The sequence below is a fragment of the Myripristis murdjan genome, chromosome 6, assembly GCF_902150065.1.
Source record: "Myripristis murdjan chromosome 6, fMyrMur1.1, whole genome shotgun sequence".
NCBI lineage: Eukaryota > Metazoa > Chordata > Actinopteri > Holocentriformes > Holocentridae > Myripristis > Myripristis murdjan.
Window position 1 is genome coordinate 21,394,666 of NC_043985.1, and position 19,274 is coordinate 21,413,939.

Here is a 19,274-nt window from a genome sequence, read left to right on the forward strand (position 1 = left end):
TGGTGTTGATTCCTGAAGACCCCCTTTTTGGTAATCAGCTAAAACCTGGTCTGGAGACTGGAGGGGAGCCATGCTGTAGCTGCCAAAATGTGTGTGTGTGTGTGTGTAGGGAAAAGGGAGGGCGGGGGTAAACAGACGTAGTCATGTTTCAGTGCTTTGGAAACAGCCCCTACATGTCCCACTGCACTCAGTCCCCCACCACCTCTCCAAAAGTCTTTTCCCTCCCTGCATGTTGTTGTCTGATTCATCTCTGCTGCTCCCATTATGTTACACCAAGGCTTGGCGTGCACCCATAAAAGCATCTGACAGTCACACACATACACATGCACAGAAAGACAGACTTTGGTGATTTTAAGCCTGGTGTCAACATGTCCAGGTGTGTTTCTAATGGATGCACCTTAGACAAGAGTGCTTTATCGTTCTGAGGCCCCTCACTCACGCAGGCCAGCAATCGGAGGTTGGATTTCTTCCCATGTAGTTAATGATTGTATCCACTGAAAGCACTGAAAGGGAACCAGATTGCTGCAGCACATAAAAGGTAATGAAATGCCATGATATGACACACACCTACAAAGAACACCTGATTTTAACTAAAAACTCCCCAGCCTTCTGATGTCAAACCAGTCCTCATCCATGACTCATGCCTGCTATAGTCTGTAATAATCATATTTCCCCACAGGACTTGCTATGGCAGTTTTTTTTATTGGTAAGGTATGCCCAATCTCTCCCATAGGCAATCAGAAGAAGTGGGTGAGAGATAAAAGAATTCATGGAGGATTTCTCATGGATATAATTCAGCAGATGATCAGTTTTTAAAATAACAGCAAATGCAGAGCAATATTACAGTGTGGTGGGGATCTTCCTCTGTTTACAGACTCTTTACTAAGTTATAGTTAAATTATTTAACAGCCTCCAGTGTCACCAGAATCCACAACCCAGCCATGTTCTTCAGAGGAGCACTGACACTGCTTAAAAGGAGCAAGATAATGATGTTACATCTATTTGTAATTAATGGACCTTTACCCTTTGAACTGCAAGCACTATCTATGCATTAAACGGAAGTTGACAGGCTTGTTTGTGAGGCCAAAAGGGACATTGGCTTATCTTTGCTGCTCCTGTACACATATGAAATATCCACACACGCAAAGGCATGCAAATATACAGCAAAATACTTTTTTTTATTATTATTATTTTAAATATAAAATGCATGCACTTCATATGTGTGTGTGCATGTATGTGTGTGTGTAGAAGCACTAGTCATATACATGTAGCAGAGTGAGAGTATGATAGCCTTCGTGTGTGAGAAAATTTCTTATTTGTGAATAAACAGCAAGTTTTTAATTTTGTGTTAAATGACTTCTTGTATATTTGTCAATATCTTGTGTAACAAGAGTCACCAGTTCTCCGCACGTCCTCATCTGGATTTTTAATGATAGATTTTTTTCCCACCATGTTCAAGTGACATGAGCTCAAACAAAACACACAAATGCAACAAAATGTTTGGATAAATGAGTCCGTATAGCAAAGCCCATTTTCTATCCATCTGTCCCTCATAACATGCACTTGAACTTGCCAACCAAACGTTTACTGACCTCCAATGGTCACATCCTGCCATAGCAGGATACAAACTGGTTCTGAGTCCTACTGTAAACCATGGCATCATGTTTGCATGCTTTGTGCAATGACTTCACAGCCCAGGTTTCCTGCACACGCTGAAATTAAATGTGGTAATTTTCAGAGTTATAATGTATAATATGCAGACAAAAGGGAGCAAATGGAGGTGCAACAATGTTACTGGGCAAGCTCACTGTATTTTATAAGGTGTGAAGCAGTGATAAATGAAAAATCACACAGAGCAAGATGAAAGATAGCCAAAGTTACTCCTAGGCTTTAAAATAAGAAAGAACCTCAGGACAGTAAACATAACAGCGCACTGTTGAATTCTGCTTTTCTCTAAGGAGCCCAATAATTAGCCAGTGACTGCAGGTGAAGCTGATTGACTTAAATATTTCTGACTGTAGCTTAGATCAGTAACATGGTGCAAATAATAAATAACATGTCCAAATTTAAAAATAAGACTGTTTATAAAATGCCAGCTGTGAAATAGAGCAGTCAACAAGCTTTGGTTCATTGTTTCCAGTAAATACGACTGAGTGCCTGTAAATGCAATCTCTGACCATTTGTATTATGTGAGGAATGCTCTCTCTTCTGAGCCCTCTCTCAGCCTCTGTGTTACCCTGAGGCATACTCTGGTCTTTTGAACATCTCTCCGCCCTCTGCTTTTTCCTCTTGCTATGGAACATGCTCACAAGCCCACACTAACCCAAACATTTCTCATGGAGCCAGACATGCTTTCAGCACCGAGGCCCTAAAGATATTTGCAGACACATGCCTATGGGTGCATGTTTGTCTTTGTGTGTGTGTGTGTGTGTGTGTGTCTGCACATGCCGCAACAAGTGTGCTGAAGGATGTGGGTTAATCTACAGAGAGTGAACAGCCGATGCTTGATAGCTAATCCCGAGTTAGACCCTATTAAGGCGTCAGAGATCACTAATTGAACAAACCCAAAGACGCAAATAGGCACCAGCTGCATAGCCAAAGTACAGGTTTAGATTTACTATTGGCTTGTTGTAGGCTATAAAATAAAATTAAATACACATGCACCCCTGTAATACAGTTCAAAAATAGTGTGATACAAGCTACCAAGACTCCATGTACTGAATTTAATGGAATTTATTACATTGCGCTGTAAAACAGTTGATAAAACCAGAACAAGAGCTGACCAGACACTCTGACAATACTGTTGATGACGTTTTGAATGTTTTGGTGTCAGACAAATCTCTTGAGTTGACTCATGAACCCTGCCTCTGACCTCACTGTCAGCCTCAAGTCCCTTCTCTATACTTAATCTGATTGTCTAACACGTTGTCCTTGAGTAAGTAAACCCCGCCCTCAGGCTTTAGCCTCTGAGCTGATGCTTATCCCAGACACACACCATAAGCTGCTGTCTGCTTTTTTATGTATGTTGGGGGGTCAGTGTGTGTGTGTGTGTGTGTCTGTGTGGTCAGCAGTACCCATTGTCTTTCCCCTGTTCTGAGTTTTTGAGTAGCATCGAGTCACCTTTCAGAGCTGTGTGTATATGTGAGCCGGGGATGATATTTCTACCAAATGCCTGGAGGATATGGAGGATGACAGACCGCCTGCTGGGGATTTGACACCAACAGGTCAGTCAGCAGAGCTCAACTCTTGACTCTGTGTTTGTTTGTGTGTAAAGTAACACAGAATCAAGTCGGGAGGATGCATGCAGGTGATGTGTTGTTTTTTAGATGGAAAAATTACTGTTTTGGTGGGAGGTACCAGCCCCCTTCCTCTGCCTCACCCCCATCCCCTCCATATTCAAGTGCACCTACACACCCATGGACTCACATCTATATACACACATACATACACACACTTGTGTGCACAGATGTGTCAGCACACACAGTTCACTTTGATTACATTTTAGTCTTTATTGTTCACATTTCCAAGTAGGAGTCTGTGTGTCAGAGACTTTGCCAAGAATTCAGGGTGAGATAAGAGGTGTCTTTATCCATTCAAGTGTTAAAAAAACATCAAGGGCACAGAGTTTTCGCTCAGTTGTATGGGGTCTTACATTTATCTATTTTTGTGCATGTGGAAACGGCAACAGTTCTATTTTATTGAAGGCATTGGAGTGTCAGATGTAATTTAACAGTGATATACTTGGCTAGAAAAGTCCACACGCAGCATGTTCAATATACTATGGATTATCAGAGTCTGAGACCGGTGTGGAGGAAGAATAGCAACTGCTGACGAGGTGGAGAGGGAGGAATGAAAAAGGAGGGATGAGGCAAGAGAGACATGAAAAGAGGGGAGAGGAATAACACTCTTCTACTGGTCAGGTCTCTCAGACTAGGGAAAGCTGCAAAGAAACCCACTTAGAAGGGATTTGGAGGAATTACAGTGTGTCTCTATGTGTGTGTGTGTGTGTGTGTGTGTGTGTGTGTGTGTGAGTGTGTGTGAGTGTGCGCACAGGTGCACTGAGAGAAGGGTTGAGAGTCTTAACTTATTAATGATTCTTAAGACATGTTACTATCATGTCGCAGATTAAAGCCGACTCAGAGCGGGAAATGATCTCTCTGTTTGGTTAATACTCTGAAATTAAACGGCTGCTGTTTTTTTTTTTTTTCTGTGTCTGATCACAAACAGAAGCGGTTCCTGAGGCCTGACTGAGCTCAGGTCTGGTTCTGAGGCCTGCCGGGCCTGAGGATGGCCATCATTCGACTAAAACCATGCAGACTGTCGCTAATCAAGGCTCTTGTCTGCTCCCTGCTGGTCCTCTTGTGTCTGCACACAACCAAAGGTCCAGCCATTTTACTTTACATTCACTCTCACTCAGTCATAGGAACAGAGTCACACTTGCAGCACTGAGAAGGACACTTTATTCTTAAACCCTGAACCTGATCTGTGATGAAGGCTACATGCTGAAACATGCCACTTTTAAGAATAAATGGTCCTTCAGTCTGACAGCATTTCTTTAAGTCTCAGTTTTGCTGCCTTCTGCATTCAACTTGTGCCAGAAAACCACCTGCTCTTACACAAATATCAGGTTTAGAGTTAAATTCTTGGCCACAATTAACATGACTCTTCCCTCCTGGCTGCGTGTTTGTGTGTGCATGCAGGAATGTCTGGGTGGGGTGGATGCTTGGACGGTCAAGATGTGTTTGCAACGATCAGAGAGAACAGCCACACTGGAGAACTCATCGCTGAGCTCATCTCAGACACCACAGGGGAAGGAGTTCGCTGGAGCCTCAACGGAAAGGATGCTGACTGGTTCTTCCTGGACAGAGGAAAACTCCGGCTCAACACATCGCCTGAGAAGGTCCTTGACCGGGAGGTAAATGCACTTTCAAATATAAATGAGAATGCGAATACGAATTTTAGAGAAACAATGCATCTTGCCATTGTTTTTAAGGGTTTGAGAACAACTATGAAACAACCATTCCACTTTTTCATCATCTGTACACCAAAATATTTCAGGATTGTGATGAGACGTTTCATGAAACAGTACAGTGAAGTTCTTAAATCATCATTGTGTGTACAGGACAAGAGGAAATGAGAGCTGCTTCCCACTTCTCCTAAATCACACAAAACACATGATCAGTTGTCTTCAGGAATATTTTTGAATCTGCTAGCCTCAATCACTAAAGGAAGGATAATAGTTTTTAACAGGGGCAACTAGAAACCTCTGACTTTGACCTAAATGTGAAGTAACATATGGTTCAGGGCCTTATTTTTCCTTAATATGGGAAAATGCCCTTAATTTTGAATTTTGCAGTATTTCTTATATCTTTATCTTTATATCTTCATCATCATTTTTCTTCAAACTTGGATAAAAGCTTATTCTTCACTTCCTTAACAAATTACTGTAATGTGTAAAGTAGCTGGGCGCTTCTATTAAAAGTAACCTTGACTAGAGGCTCATCAAAGGCTCATCAAAGTCTTTACTTTCTAAGGAAGATTAGAAGTTCTAACGAGGGCGGATGCATGTTGATACAGTGGCACTGCCCACATGACTGACTGAGACGCCGTTAGACGAATAAGATCATCTCTCCAACCTTTTATAGGCTGTTTTACCTTCAAGGTGAAGGTGCAACATGTCCAAGATGCAATCAAAATGGAGCATTGCCTCCTTTGTCTGATGTTATTATTATTGTTATTATTATTACTTTTAATATTATTCGCATTGCACAGACTAGGTGATACTACGTGTTTTAAGTTCTTTGTCTTTTCCTCTTATTCTGTACTTCCCCTGGATTGTCTCTTATGCTCAATGTACACGGTAAACCATCCCTGGGGCGACAGAGGTTTCACTCATTCATTCTCTAATAGGGAAAGTATGGATATTGTGCAAGTGATAATGATTTTATCCGTCTTCAGTGATGCCTTTGAGCTAATGAGGCCTTGTAATGGTGTGTCTTTCCCTCTTGGTATCTGTAGGAATCCATGTAGTGTGGAGCCGCAATGCGAGGATGTTGTAACTAAGTTTAAGAGCTTGAACCCCATAACCTCCACCTCTTGGACTGAACACAATCTCTCTTACCGTCATCCTCTTCCCTGCCAGTTGTCTTAAATCATGGCAGCTGTTAAAGGGTCAACAAGATTAGAGGAGCCTCTCTCTCCCTCTCTCTTTCCATCTGTCTTTACAGTTTTCCAGTGAGTTTCCGCTTGCTATAATGGCATGGCATAGAGGATTTAAATCCAGTTTTGTTGCCACAGCACATACAGAGGGAAATAATAGATAGATGAAGGAAAAAATGTTGTAATGGTAAAGAATAAATTAATAAATTGGCACCGTAATAACAAATATGTATAAAAAGAACATGATCATTTACCTCAAAATATACTGTCGTATCAGATATGCTTGCTATACATGTACTGTCTTTATATGCAGTGATGTGTAAAACTGTGTATGTATCTTTTCCGTGTATATTAACTTATTTTGAGTATTTACAAGCTCCTCTGTGGGTTCAGAATGTTCTATAACCATGCAAAACTAATTATATAAACTTAATATAAAACGGACTGTTTTCCTTAGTTTCTGAAAATTTGATATTATGGTGATACAAGGTTTTTGGCTGGACAGCAGCAATATGTAAGATTAATGCAGCTAAATACTTTCATCCACCTACCTATCTGTCTGTCTGTCTGCCTGTCTGTCTCTCAGGCGCAGGGTGTTGTCCTGATGGCTGAGTTGGTGTGTTATGAGGAAGACACACTTCAGGTACAGACAGTTCATTCCTTTATCTCATTCTTATTCTTATTCCTCAGTGAAAAACATCACAGATTCAGTCCTGCATGTTTCTGCCTTGGTGTTGTTACAGAGTGTGTACAGGCTCATGGTGGAGATACTCAATGAGAACGATCATTCACCTGTGTTTGCAGAAAACACGGTGCAGTCTCTCATTATCAGTGAGGTAACACACATACACAGACACACTCAATAAACAAAATGTATTAGATTTAAACGCTGTCTCATGTCTGCTGTGTCTCCCTGCCTAACTGCCTGTCTTTCTGCCTCTGTGTCTTCATGTCTAGTTGACTCCTGTGAATACTGTAGTGTTTACTGTCCTGGCCACAGACGAAGATAACGACCAAATCATATACTCCATTGACCAGACATCAGTAAGTTCAACATTCATATTCTTAAATTAATTAGAAATAAATTCTACAATCAGTGCATCATTGTGTGTGCATGTGCATGTGTGTGTGCATGTGTGTGTGTGTCCTGCAGCCCGATGCAGTGTACTTCAAGATCGAGTTCCCAAACAGTGGTGAAATTATGCTGTCCAAGCCTCTGGACTATGAGACCAAAACCCTCCTTTCCATCACCATCCATGCCACGGTAGGCCACGTTTACACAGATCATTCCCCACATCAATGTCATCCAGCCGTTTTTATGTCTTAGTCATCCTCCCTTATCTTCCTGCAAAATGTTACGGTCATGATGTCCCCAATGATTGAGACTGTTACAGAGGAGGAGCCATGCTTTGATTCAGGCACCATCCATTTCCCTATTATAACATCTTGAATGATTTAACAATCCCTTAACAACTCTTGACTTTGCTTCAGGAGATGAGCACTGACGAGCAGTTCAACACCAGCACCAACATCACCATCACAGTCCTGGATGGAGATGACCAGTATCCACAGTTTCTACCCTGCATGCTGCTCTTCCAGGACGAGTCCAATCGCGTCTGCACCAACCCTGTGTACACCGTCAACGTCACAGAGGGGGAGGAGGTCAGCTGTCAAACACAACTTCAAGCCTTTCTCACTGTCTATCAACCCAATTGTGTTTTTTTTTGCATTATGCCTTTGTGTTATTCCTTGACATAGTTTTACTTTGCATTTTACTTTGCCTTGCACATTCTGTCAGTCTTGTAATATGAAATTGTAAGTGACAGCACCAATGAACCAGTTCAAATTTATTGTGCACCTGTCATACTTTGTGAATGAAAGTAATTCTGATTCTGACACCAAAGATAATCTCTATCACCACGGAGCTATAATGTGAGGCTGTGTTTTGGAGATGTCTTAATGTGTGTCCTGCTGCAGGACATTGTTCTGGACTTTTCTCCTGGTCCCATTCATGCTGTGGATGGAGACAGAGGACTCAGCTCTCCACTCAGCTATGCCATCCTCTCAGGTACCACACAAATGGATACAAGTCAATATTAGAGTGCAATGTGCTGGCATATTTGCCTTAAATAACTGTGCTCCTTTGCCAGGGGATGATGATGGCCTTTTCCTGATGGACAGAGAGACTGGGGAGATGAGATTAACTAGGGGAGTGAAGGACAGACTCACCACTCCAGTGCTGCGTCTGCAAGTCATGGTGAGACTCATATAATCTCCATTAGCATTAAACTTGAATGATATCCTTTCTCACAAATTCCCACATCATTCTCCCTGTTCATTCTCTTTCTGTTTCTCACCAAGGCATACCAGGATGACGACCCCAGGAAGTATACTGTTGCCACAGCGTTGGTCCATGTTGTGGCAGTGAACCAATTTCTTCCAGAGTTTGACATGGCTGAATATCATGGCTTTGTAATTGCAGGAAAGAGCCCTGCCACTCTGGTCAACACCTATGGCAGCAAAGCACTAATGTTGCGTGTACTTGACCAGGACTTTATGCATGTATGCATCTCTACACACAGTGCAAAAATGCTACAAATTCATCATTTGATTATTCATTTTCTCATATCTGTCATTTTTTTTGTAATTCTGATATCTTTTTTCTAATCTAATTATTTGCAGGGATTCAATCCGATGATCTACTTTTTCTTCAGTCCTTCATCCAATCACACAGACTTTTACCAAATCACACAGGAGGGGCTTGTGATCGCTAAGACCAATCAACTCAAAGCAGAACAAAGTCACATTTTAGAGGTAAGCCTCGGAGAAAATATTTGGCCAAGACTGGCACAATTACACCTGATGGGTAAGATGAGTGAGATGCCCTTTGCATCAGGATGTAATCCACTTTGTCTGTCACCAAAAACCCATATTAAATAAAAATCTGATGATGATGATGCTGATGATGCTGCTGATAATGACAATGGCGGTATTAGTGGTGGTGATAATGATGATGACAATTATGTGATGCTACTATTCAGGTAACAGCTATAGACCAGGAGTCAGGTGATGTCACCTTCGCTACTGTAGTGGTCGAAGTGCTACCTGAGGGACAAACAAGTAAGACCACACACTCATTCACTTGCATGCATAATGGATTGTTTCAATAACAAGAATGAATATGTAAATATGATACATATATTAAATTAAAAAAAAGAGAAGAGGGCACAGCTATGGTGCATGTAAGAAGGTTCAAAAGGCCTAACACATGGGCAAAAACAGCAGTAGACTTGAAGTAGACTTGGTTTTTCATGCTTGAAGCCACACTTCCTCTGGCATTACAATCCCAGAGGAATAGTAATACCTCCCAGTATCCCTCTCAGTGCTGTTTTATGTAAATGGGAGAATGTTTCTTCATTGAGGTGAAGTTTTGGTTTTATTTGCCCAGTTGTGCCCTCAGTTATGCTTGAGGGCGCAACTGAATAAGGGCTCCATATTTCTTTTAGAAAGAATTGGTGGATCTGTAGCTACCAGTACAAATCCTCCTTGCCTAGCTCATGAGACTGGCATACATTCTCAAAGTTATTAAGATTTTTTTTATTAAGACCCATTGTCATAACTGACTGGCAATGCTGATGATAGAGCTTGCAAAAAAAAAAAAAAAAAAAAAAAAAAAAAATTGTGCATGCGTGTGTGTGTGTGTGTGTGTGTGTGTGTGTGCGTGTGGATGCTGCAGTCCCTCATAGTCCACTGGGAGACCGTGTCACAGGTTGCACTGTGGGCAAAGCTTTGGCTCTGAGTGTCTTCTTCATGATCATACTTGGATGTATCCTGTATATGATGTCATGGCTGATGAAGAGACACAAGGTGCAAAGGGGCCCACTGGAGAGAGGGTGTGTGGCGCAGGGCAAACACCCCAATGTGGTAAGATCATTAACCTCTATCATACAGAGTTCGTATTTACTGGGTTTAGTTCAAGCTTGTGTGGCTGAGATTTCCTTCATTTCCTTCTACAGAGCTTACGATGGTTCCAGCTGGTGAGTTATCAATGTCAGCTCCTTACTGCCCACTTGACCTGCTCCTCCTTCTCCTTCTAGTTCTGATTCTCCTGTTTCATTAAAACTCTGTGGGTCCTACTGATCTCTATTGCAACTAGGTGCAACTATTTTATATATGATCTGATGATCTGATGACGGCTGCAAGTCTAAATTGTAATAACTTTAATGAAACAGAGGATACAAGTTCATAGTTAATATTTTAAATGATAGACTGTTGCACTTTTTTTTAAATTGCTGCATGTTGTCCCCCTTCTAGATGAGTAACAGCAGTCCCATGCCGCAGATGGATGAGGTGTCCTTCAACAATGAAAAAGCTGGAACCTACAACCCTTCCTTCAGCCTCCAGGAAAAATCTGGCACCTATGTGCACAAAGACCTGCCTCTCTGCCGAGGACCCACCCCGCCCAGCACGACTGCTGCTCCCGACACCAGCTTCATCCCCACAGAGGCCATATGCAGCCCTGTTATCCTCAACAACGTTTCACCACCGATCAAAATGTCTGCTTCGCTCATCTCTCACCCAACTATTTTGGATGTAAGCCCCGCAGATATGGCTAAAGCCGACGCTCCACCTCCAGAAAACCTTGGCTCACAGACTCAACCACATGATGCAGCCCAGAACCCTACTGAGGCCAATGAAGGACCCCCACAGCCTCACGCCACCCCTGTACCCACTGAAATCACTGGCGCTCCAAATATTACTCCTCTTCTACAAACCGCACCATCCGACCCTGTAAACTCAACCATCGACCCTTCCTCTCCTCCATCCTCTCTGATTGCTCCATGTAGTGACACCCATACTGCTTCAGTAGAGACAGACACTCCCCCAGACCCCTCATACGCCCATGGAGAAGCAGCTTCACCTTTGGAGTTGCCACCTTACCCAAAGCAGACGAGCACACCCCCACCCACCCCGGAGCATGCACCCTCAAAGGTCAGTTTGATGCACTTAGATACTTCTCCCCTTGACACGCCTCCATGTACAGACGCACCCTGTCAGGTTGACCAACCCTCTACTTCGCTGTCGGGCCAAACAGACCCATCAGGGCACCCAGAAGGGGCAGCAGGCAACACTGTTAGCGCCTCTCAGCAGCGAAGGCCCTCGTCAAACTCAGGGAACACTCAGGACAGCCGCAGGGAGGGGGAGGTGGACGATGACGGTTTTCTGGGAGATGAAGACAAGAACAGCGAGGATGACGACGAATTAGAGCCTGACGAGGAAGAGCTGTTGAGAGTGCTCGCTCGTTTGCATCCCACTTTTATCTCGTTTAGTAAGTAATGTCACTTTAATATCACTGAGTCTGAGGGTGACGATGCCAACAACCGGCAACTGAGGAGGTAAAGGGAGACAGATGATTTCGGGACAGAAAGTTGGTGGACTAATTGAGACACACCACTATCTGTTGCTGCTGTACTTCACTGCTGAGGCATGGAAGAGGACAAAACACACAGCATATACAACACAGTGACTACATAGGAAAAGATCAAGATGCATCCATACACTCATACAACATACATATATATCAACACACACAAGCTGGTGAATGATAACACGCAAATGCAAATGTTGACTGTTCATACCACACTATTAGTTGAAGCGATAGCAATCAAATGAGCTTTGTTGCACAATGTTGTCGTTAAAGTCACAAACTTAATCCTACCACTCTTTTAATTCAAATTTAATCTGTAAATCTTCCATAGACTTTTGAAAAGTACTGTGTATACCAATTATAGGCTTAGCACAAGTGTCCGCACCTGTCATGAATCAGGATATGTTGACTTACAATGTTTACATATAATGAGATTTTTTTTTCTTCTAAGTAGCTGTTAAGTGTGTTTAAAACTCCCATTTAGTGCATTGCTTTGACTGTGTTTTGTTATGCCTACTCTCCATACATGCTGCCTGAGTCGTTTGTGTGAGTAAAGTCCTCATCTGACTTAAACAATTAGCCATGAGAAGTCATTTTTCTATGCTAGGGTGCAACAATTACACACACACACACACACACACACACACACACACATACACACACAAATGACGGTGTTCAAACAGAAAATGAAAAGTAAAGAAAAACACAAACTGCTTGCAGTACTTGGACTGTCTGCAGTTTCCAATTGTGCAAATGTGTTTGCTCATTTAGCAGTCTGCCAGCTTGTGCCGTCTGAGGACAGATTATAAAACATCAGCTTTTTTATATACATCTTATACAAACGTATGCAGAATTTTGTTTGTTAAAACCTTTGGAGCTAAGGCTTTTGATGAATGATGGCAGACTTTAGAGGTTAGAAAGGAGGATTTATGATCAGGTCACTAGTGCAAATCCCCAGAAAAAGCTTTTAAATTCTGAGTTATGGTTTTGAATGAGGATGATGAGGACGAGCAAGGTCCCCGGACGCTCCAGTGATGCTGCACAATGGCCAAAAATAAAACATTGTTGTGTTTGTATTGGGCAGTTGCCATGTGTGAATGGGTTTATGAATGAGGAACAGAGTGTTGCTGAAAAGAGCACGCAGGCTCATCAAAGCTTTGCTGGACAAATAAAAAATATGAAATGCCGCATGCCTGACCTCTGAGCTGAAAAGCAGCGAAGTTGTTTGGAATAGCAGTCACATCCATGAAAAAAAACACCCACAATAAAAAGGCACTCAGTTGTGAAATGTTAAGGGACTGTCGATTAAAATTCACATTTAGAATGTTATGTTGGAAAATAGGAGACAAATAATTCTGCAGCTAGAAAAGGTAATTGAGGCCACAACAAAATAGTTGGGGACAACACTCATTTCTTAGAAAATATGAGGTCAGCAACCTGATGAAAACCAGGGGACAGAGCATTTCTCAAATAGCAAGGGGCAGGAAAAATCAACAAAAGGTGTCAAGGATTCATATGACACCAATTTTTAAACTTTGTCATGCTACTTTAAAATATTATTTCAATCATTTATGTCTAAGACGTGTAGCTCAGCATTTAGTTTTACCTCACATACAATGAGAATAAGGATTTTTTTTTAATCAGTTAACATTAAATTTTGCTTTTCCACAATGTTCAGTGAGGTAAAAACATTAGCTCGGCTATAGAGTATGTTAAATACACATCATTTGTACACGCAACTGAAATGAACTAGCTTGGGTGGAAGCCCTGATTAGTTAAGCAATCAAGTCACGAGATACTGATGACCCTGCGCTCCAATTTAATTTGTTTTTATTGAGACATTCTTCCCAATCACAAAAACTGGACCTGATTGTTAGAGTGCTCACAGTTTGCAGAGCAACAACTTATTTACAGTCACTAGTCAAAGGCTTTTTGCTGCCGTGAGCATGTAAAAAACATTTTCATATACATTATAACATATCATAAAAATCATCAACAGTGGTTATAAATTGCGGTGGAGATAATGCAAGCATAATAGAAACATTTTAGACAGCTCCAAAGATACTGAGGAAGTTTAAGTGTACAAGGGGAAAAGTGTTGTTCTTTTTGTCCAGCGGCTTATGAAACAGGGTGTCATTTTTTTTTTTTTGTTGCTTGGCACATAAATGAACATGTCGTACAGCTGAATCAAACAAAATTCATTAAAAAGGGGATGTCAGTCACTAAGCGTACACATGTGTGTACAAAGACACACGCACGCACACGCACAGGCACACACACACACACGCGTGCACACACACACACACACACAGAATTTTGCAATGAGGTGACGAGAAGGGAAAGAGGAGGCAGCAATCTAGGACAAAGCACCCAGCAGTCCCTCAGGCACAGCTGAATTCAACTTGATTCCTTCAATTAGCACAAAACACAACCTACCCTCAAGTAGCAACATCATGCATGGGTGCTTTGGGGACCGGTGTGGCAAAAAGCGCGGTCCCACTGGTGATACCGTATTGCACTAGTCCAATTAGTCTTCATTGGCATTTAAATTTAATTATTTACTCCTCTTTCCAAACACTCTTTGGTCTGGCATTTCCACAAAAACAGGGATGTGAAAACCAAAAATGCAGGAGAATCTGCAACTGGCATGTGTTCATCAGTTTTGGTCTGCTTGGATTTGACCACGTACTTGGACAGAGGAGTAAAATATAAATTCTAAAGGCAGGAACTCAGCTTTACTATTCATTGTCCAGTGCATTGCAGAGATTAAAAAAACGGTACTACACAAACTGCAAGCCTAAACTTACTGTTCTAACAAAGCTACCATAACAAAACATGGCTATTTCACAGAGTCATCATTTCATAAAAAAAAAAACAAAACAAAACAAAACAAACAAAAAAAAATCAAAAACAAAACGAGAGTATCTGCACAAAGTGTCAATTAACACTGTTTGCCTTTTGCCTGACCTGAACAAGGCAAGGGTAGTGGTGGAAGCAGAGCAAAAGCTGGCGGTATATCCCAAACTTATGCAATAGTGAGCATGAGCACACTTTGCTCATGCACATACACTTTACTTGCTAGTGTATACAAGTGGACACATTCAAGAAATCCAATAAATTATTGTCCGTGGCGTTGGAGTAGTTGCACTCATCTCGTTGGAAAAACTCCGTCCACTGCAAGAGGAGTAGTGTGGTGGTCGAGATGAGCGCACAGTCTTTTGGGACAAGTCGGTATTAGAACTCGTCGTGTCGTGCGAGAGCCTCTCCAAAGTCAGTCGCCTGGCTGCCCACAAACAGGTCGTACTTTTCCACAATTTCTGTCTTGGTCAAACGGCCATCCTGACAGCGGGAGAATAACAGACATACCTGTTAAACCTTGTGTTTATGCCACAACACACAAACAAATACATGCACATGCGCTTAAATACACACACATACACACATATTTGTTTTGCCTCAAAAATAAATGTGTGGGTTTTTCCACAAGAATATCAAAAATCAAATAATAAAAACAAATACACAAACAAACAGATAAAAACATACTTTGTCAGCATCCGACTCGTAGACCAGATGCTTGGCCTCTGCTTCAGCGTGGTCATAGTCGCTAGGCAGGATCCAGTCTCTGGTTTCCTCCTTGTCCATCTTCCCGTCCTTGTTTTTGTCTCTGAACTCAGTGAACTGCTCCCTTTCCGTCTTCACCCACTCAGGCTCGGTGGGGTCTCCCTCCTGGTTGTACATGTCGCCTAGAGGGTAGGAAGTAGGAGCAGGTCAGAGAGTGGAGGATGATGATGATGATGCTGGAGTGATGATCCAGATGATACCACATTTATACCAAGAAAGCAGGTTTTATGCAGGAGTGTGTTTAGTCAGGACTACCCGCTAAAAACAAACTAATTAACTACATAAATACATAACTAATTGACTAACTTACAAATAACTTACAATAATAAAATAAAGAAGCGGTTACCACCATTTACATTACCCTTGCACAAATACAGTATTTCACAGCCAAGTTAACTGGTGTCACAATATTCCAACCTGAATAAATGAATTTGCAGCATTTTCTGACATTACGCCTCATTATTAATACACTTTTTTTAATTTCTGGAAGGTAGTTCAATTCGATAACAATGTAGAATAGGCATACATAAGCATTACGCTTCTGCCTGTGCCTTTTAAGTCATTACTTAAACGTCATTCTTAAATATTTTGTTTGCAGTATACTGTCTAGACTGTTTATGCTTATTGTATTGTGTGTGATGGTATCTACATCTAGCCTACTACTACATAATGAAACTCCAAAACATATATCTATTGATAATATATTGTATGACCAACACTGAGGTCAGGACTGCCTCCTTTACATAAAATGTAGAGCATGCTCTGGTGTCAAAGTAGTAGGTGACCACCTTACACCCCTGTCGATCAGAGCCCAAGCCGATACTGTTGAAGATTTCACATGAGACTGAAATGTTGGGTCCCGGATAGTAGTGAGATTTTAGGTCAGCGTACAAGTACTCATTGTTTCTTTTGTTATTCAACTCTGTATCCTCACCTACCACCACTAATAACCAAAGAACTATCAGGAAACACTATAATGATAAACATAAGATTATAAACTGTTCTGCTAGAGCTCACCTATGTACTCATCCAGGTCGATGAAACCATCACCATTCTTGTCAATGTCTTCCATAGTTTCCTACGGGACAGGGAGAGAGCACAGGGACATGAGAAGGCATGTATAGAGGGTTGGGTCATCCTTCAGTAATATGTGTGTGTGTGTGTGTGTGTGTGTGTGTGTGTGTGTGTGTGTTTGTCTCACCAGCACTACAATATCCTTCATGTGGTCGTACTCCTCTGGGTGAAGGAAGGCCGTGAACTCCTCCTTGTTGGCTTGTAGGTCAGAGTCCTGGTCAGCCATTTTGAACCTCCTCTCATCGCGAGACATCATCTGCCTGTAGCTGAAGCCATCCTCAGGGTCAGGATCATCTGCGGGTCAGAGGTCACAACTTTGCAGAATGAGTGTTTGTGTATGTGACGGAGAAAGCTTATATGCAGGATCCTTGAATAACTGCATGCAATACTTCAGGGACATCACAGTGTGTCTCTCAAAACGTGTGAGTTTAAGTCTGCATTCATACCAAGGATGTATCCGTATGTGGCGTTCTTATATTCCTCCCAGGACACCAGTCCATCCCCGTTGAGGTCGTGACCCTTCCACTGTCGGTCCACATCGTCATAGATCCATCTCTTCTGAGCGTGCTTGATCCACTTCTTCATCTCCTCAACAGTCACAAAACCGTCCTTATCCTCATCTATACGTTCTACCAACATGCTGCCGAGACAAAAACAGAAAGCTTCAAATAAACTCCATGCTTCTTGATTGCTCTGGCATGTGGGGTGTTACCAAAGATAACACCCCCTGGGTCGTAACTACAGTAAAGAATAAAGGTGTAGGCTGCAGAACCAAGGGTGAAAATATAAGGGATGTAAAATTAACAACAATAAAGATGGTATGTCTAAAACATAGATGATGGTGACTTTTCATATGAATGCATTTCACAGTTTCACAGAATCTGGCTGAGATGCATTACCCGAGCCTCTCTTTGCTCTCCTCTGGTGTGAGCTGGTCGAAGGTCTTGGCCTCCTCCTGCCCCAGAAAGGCTTCATGGTCGTAGTCAAAGTTCTCTGCGTCGTCGTGCTCTCGGTTACTGAGCGGCTCATCATGGTGAACCCGGTCCTTCTTCTCCGTGGGTTTGCTGGTGGCATAGACCACACAGAGTGCAAAGCACATAACAAATGGCCGCAGCTCCATCCTCTGTACCGTCTGGGCAATGTGCAAAAAAACAAAATCAAAAAAACAACTATCACTTAAACAGTGACTTCTGATTAAACTTAGGCTAACTTTAAAATCCATGCTGATTTGTGCAAACAATAGCTCTTTCTATTACACATTAATAAATAAATAATAAATGCCATACACCTTTTGATTATAGCCTTTAACTTGTGCGGCCTCTCAATTCTTAGCCACTATGTTTTATTATATTCACTTAAAAAAGAATATCACTGTCTGACTGCAGTAAAACATACTAAGATGATATGTGGTAAGAGCTGAGCAACTAATCTTTGCCAGGAGACTCAGTTCCCCATTTGCTCCTATTTGGGTATTTGGGCGTGGTGGTTTCCTTAATTCTCAAACTGTGAAAAATATTATTCAAGCGTGAACAGCTGATTTCAAATCCTATTTGTCAACTCTTACTGGACTAGATTCAAATCACGCGCTCAATTAAGCCTGTCAAGTTACTTCTTACAAATCTAAAACAGTGAAATCAACATGGATATCCCATCATTTTTCTTTTGCTCTTTGGTCAAGCCAGTTTCACACAATTTATTATGACCATAGCAAAGGAGATGCAGACTTTTAGGTTATTTGAGTATTCTCGTTTCACAAAAAGGTGTCAGACTTTCCCCTCCAGCTCTCCTCGCTGCTTCATCATCACACTCATCGATGCCTTTGCCTCTCACTTCAGCATCTCTTCCCACTTTGTCAGCCTCAGTGGTGACTGTGTATCACGACTCCTTTCACAACATATCCACTATTCCTCACCACTTGACCCTGTGGAGTTACCAGCCAAACCAAGGTTACCCAAAGTGCTAACATTAATCTGGCTGACCTGCCTTTACCGCTGGTTCATAGCCTACCTGTTGTTCTGCATTTTAACTCGTCCGCTCGGCAGAAATAACCAACTCTACACTTGTCCGCGGTGCGTACTTATAAACATTAGCGTTAAGAAAGAAAAAGTCCAGCTCTTTTTTATATTTTAAGCATTGGTTCAAGGAGAACTCACCGGTTTCTTCGGGGAAGTCTGTCGTTTCAATTTTTTTTTTTTAACCCGTCCCCGGATTCACACCCGTACACTTCCGGTGCTAAAACGCAAACCGACCAATGGGACTTGGAGGAGGTGAGTGTGATGTCGCCTGCTCATTGGTCCACTTCAGGGCAGCATCGGTGATTGGATTGGCCGAGAACCGCCACGTCCTCAAAGTCAACAAAGCCTGGTTCATTCATAAAACTGAACTGCAGCTGTTGGGACAGGTGAGTCTATGACCCAGTGCAAAAATATGTTCACTCTAAATATGAATGGAAAAGAACAAACACCAGGAATTATGGTATAAAATATATTTAATTAATTACCAGTTGTTAAAACATGTAAAAAATGGATATTGCTCAAATCAGTGGTTCTCAAGCTTTCAGTTCATGACCCCTTTAAATGAAACCATGCCTCCTCCTGACCGTGAGTTTATTAAACCTCATAGGAAACTACACTAGAACATTTTTTACATTTCTATGCTCCTGACCCCTCTCACAGGCATGCACAGTTCAATCTATGACTTCCCATTGTCATGTTGTTTTATTATCAACTGAAGCCTAAAGAATGAAAAATATTCGGTATTTCCTGAAAAAAGAAAAAAATAGGAAAAAAAGACATGGCAATAAACTTGTATAGTAAAAGGGTCTTGAACCCCAGGCTGAAAACCACAGGCCTAAATGACAGAATTCCCCGGCGTAAACAAACTCAAAAAGCCACCGCCGCAGGAATTTTATGAGCCCATCTGAATTCAAAGTCATTGGCAAACTGCTTTAAACACCACAAACAAAAAGTAATGACCCCTGGGCCCTGCATTC

At 41.9% G+C, this 19,274-nt stretch overlaps 2 protein-coding genes across 3 annotated transcripts; one reads left to right on the forward strand and one right to left on the reverse strand.

Moving 5' to 3' along the window:
- Positions 1–3,031: 3,031 nt before the first annotated feature.
- Positions 3,032–12,157, forward strand: LOC115360759 (cadherin-related family member 5-like). The gene is made up of 17 exons (XM_030053888.1): positions 3,032–3,224; positions 4,228–4,381; positions 4,701–4,915; positions 6,746–6,802; positions 6,903–6,995; positions 7,117–7,203; positions 7,313–7,423; positions 7,651–7,821; positions 8,137–8,227; positions 8,310–8,416; positions 8,521–8,721; positions 8,842–8,973; positions 9,201–9,279; positions 9,896–10,083; positions 10,176–10,196; positions 10,474–11,536; positions 11,581–12,157. Exons 2-16 carry the CDS (start codon positions 4,288–4,290, stop codon positions 11,494–11,496), a joined length of 2,670 nt encoding a protein of 889 aa, XP_029909748.1. The 5' UTR covers positions 3,032–3,224; positions 4,228–4,287; the 3' UTR covers positions 11,497–11,536; positions 11,581–12,157.
- Positions 12,158–13,400: 1,243 nt separating this feature from the next.
- calub (calumenin b) lies at positions 13,401–18,502 on the reverse strand. Of its 2 annotated transcripts, none has more exons than XM_030054390.1 (7): positions 18,436–18,502; positions 17,182–17,414; positions 16,729–16,922; positions 16,410–16,576; positions 16,226–16,286; positions 15,131–15,330; positions 13,401–14,926 (listed from the first exon to the last, which is right to left on the reverse strand). In XM_030054390.1, the coding sequence occupies exons 2-7, from the start codon at positions 17,400–17,402 to the stop codon at positions 14,822–14,824; spliced, it is 948 nt and encodes a 315-aa protein (XP_029910250.1). In that variant the 5' UTR covers positions 17,403–17,414; positions 18,436–18,502; the 3' UTR covers positions 13,401–14,821. The 2 variants fall into 2 exon arrangements, with proteins under 2 accessions (XP_029910250.1, XP_029910251.1); XM_030054391.1 differs by having other exon boundaries at positions 17,182–17,405; positions 18,436–18,455.
- Between the last annotated feature and the right edge of the window lie 772 nt (positions 18,503–19,274).

Excerpts from the sequence above, each read along its gene's own strand:
- LOC115360759 (XM_030053888.1), top strand. The coding sequence starts at position 4,288 with ATGGCCATCATTCGACTAAAACCATGCAGACTGTCGCTAATCAAGGCT. Across the intron at positions 7,822-8,136 it reads ACGTCACAGAGGGGGAGGAG|GACATTGTTCTGGACTTTTC; the intron begins GTCAGCTGTCAA and ends GTCCTGCTGCAG. Across the intron at positions 8,974-9,200 it reads AACAAAGTCACATTTTAGAG|GTAACAGCTATAGACCAGGA; the intron begins GTAAGCCTCGGA and ends GCTACTATTCAG.
- calub (XM_030054390.1), bottom strand. The coding sequence starts at position 17,402 with ATGGAGCTGCGGCCATTTGTTATGTGCTTTGCACTCTGTGTGGTCTAT. Across the intron at positions 16,923-17,181 it reads GAGAGCAAAGAGAGGCTCGG|CATGTTGGTAGAACGTATAG; the intron begins GTAATGCATCTC and ends TTGTCTCGGCAG. Across the intron at positions 15,331-16,225 it reads CGACCTGGATGAGTACATAG|GCGACATGTACAACCAGGAG; the intron begins GTGAGCTCTAGC and ends CCTACCCTCTAG.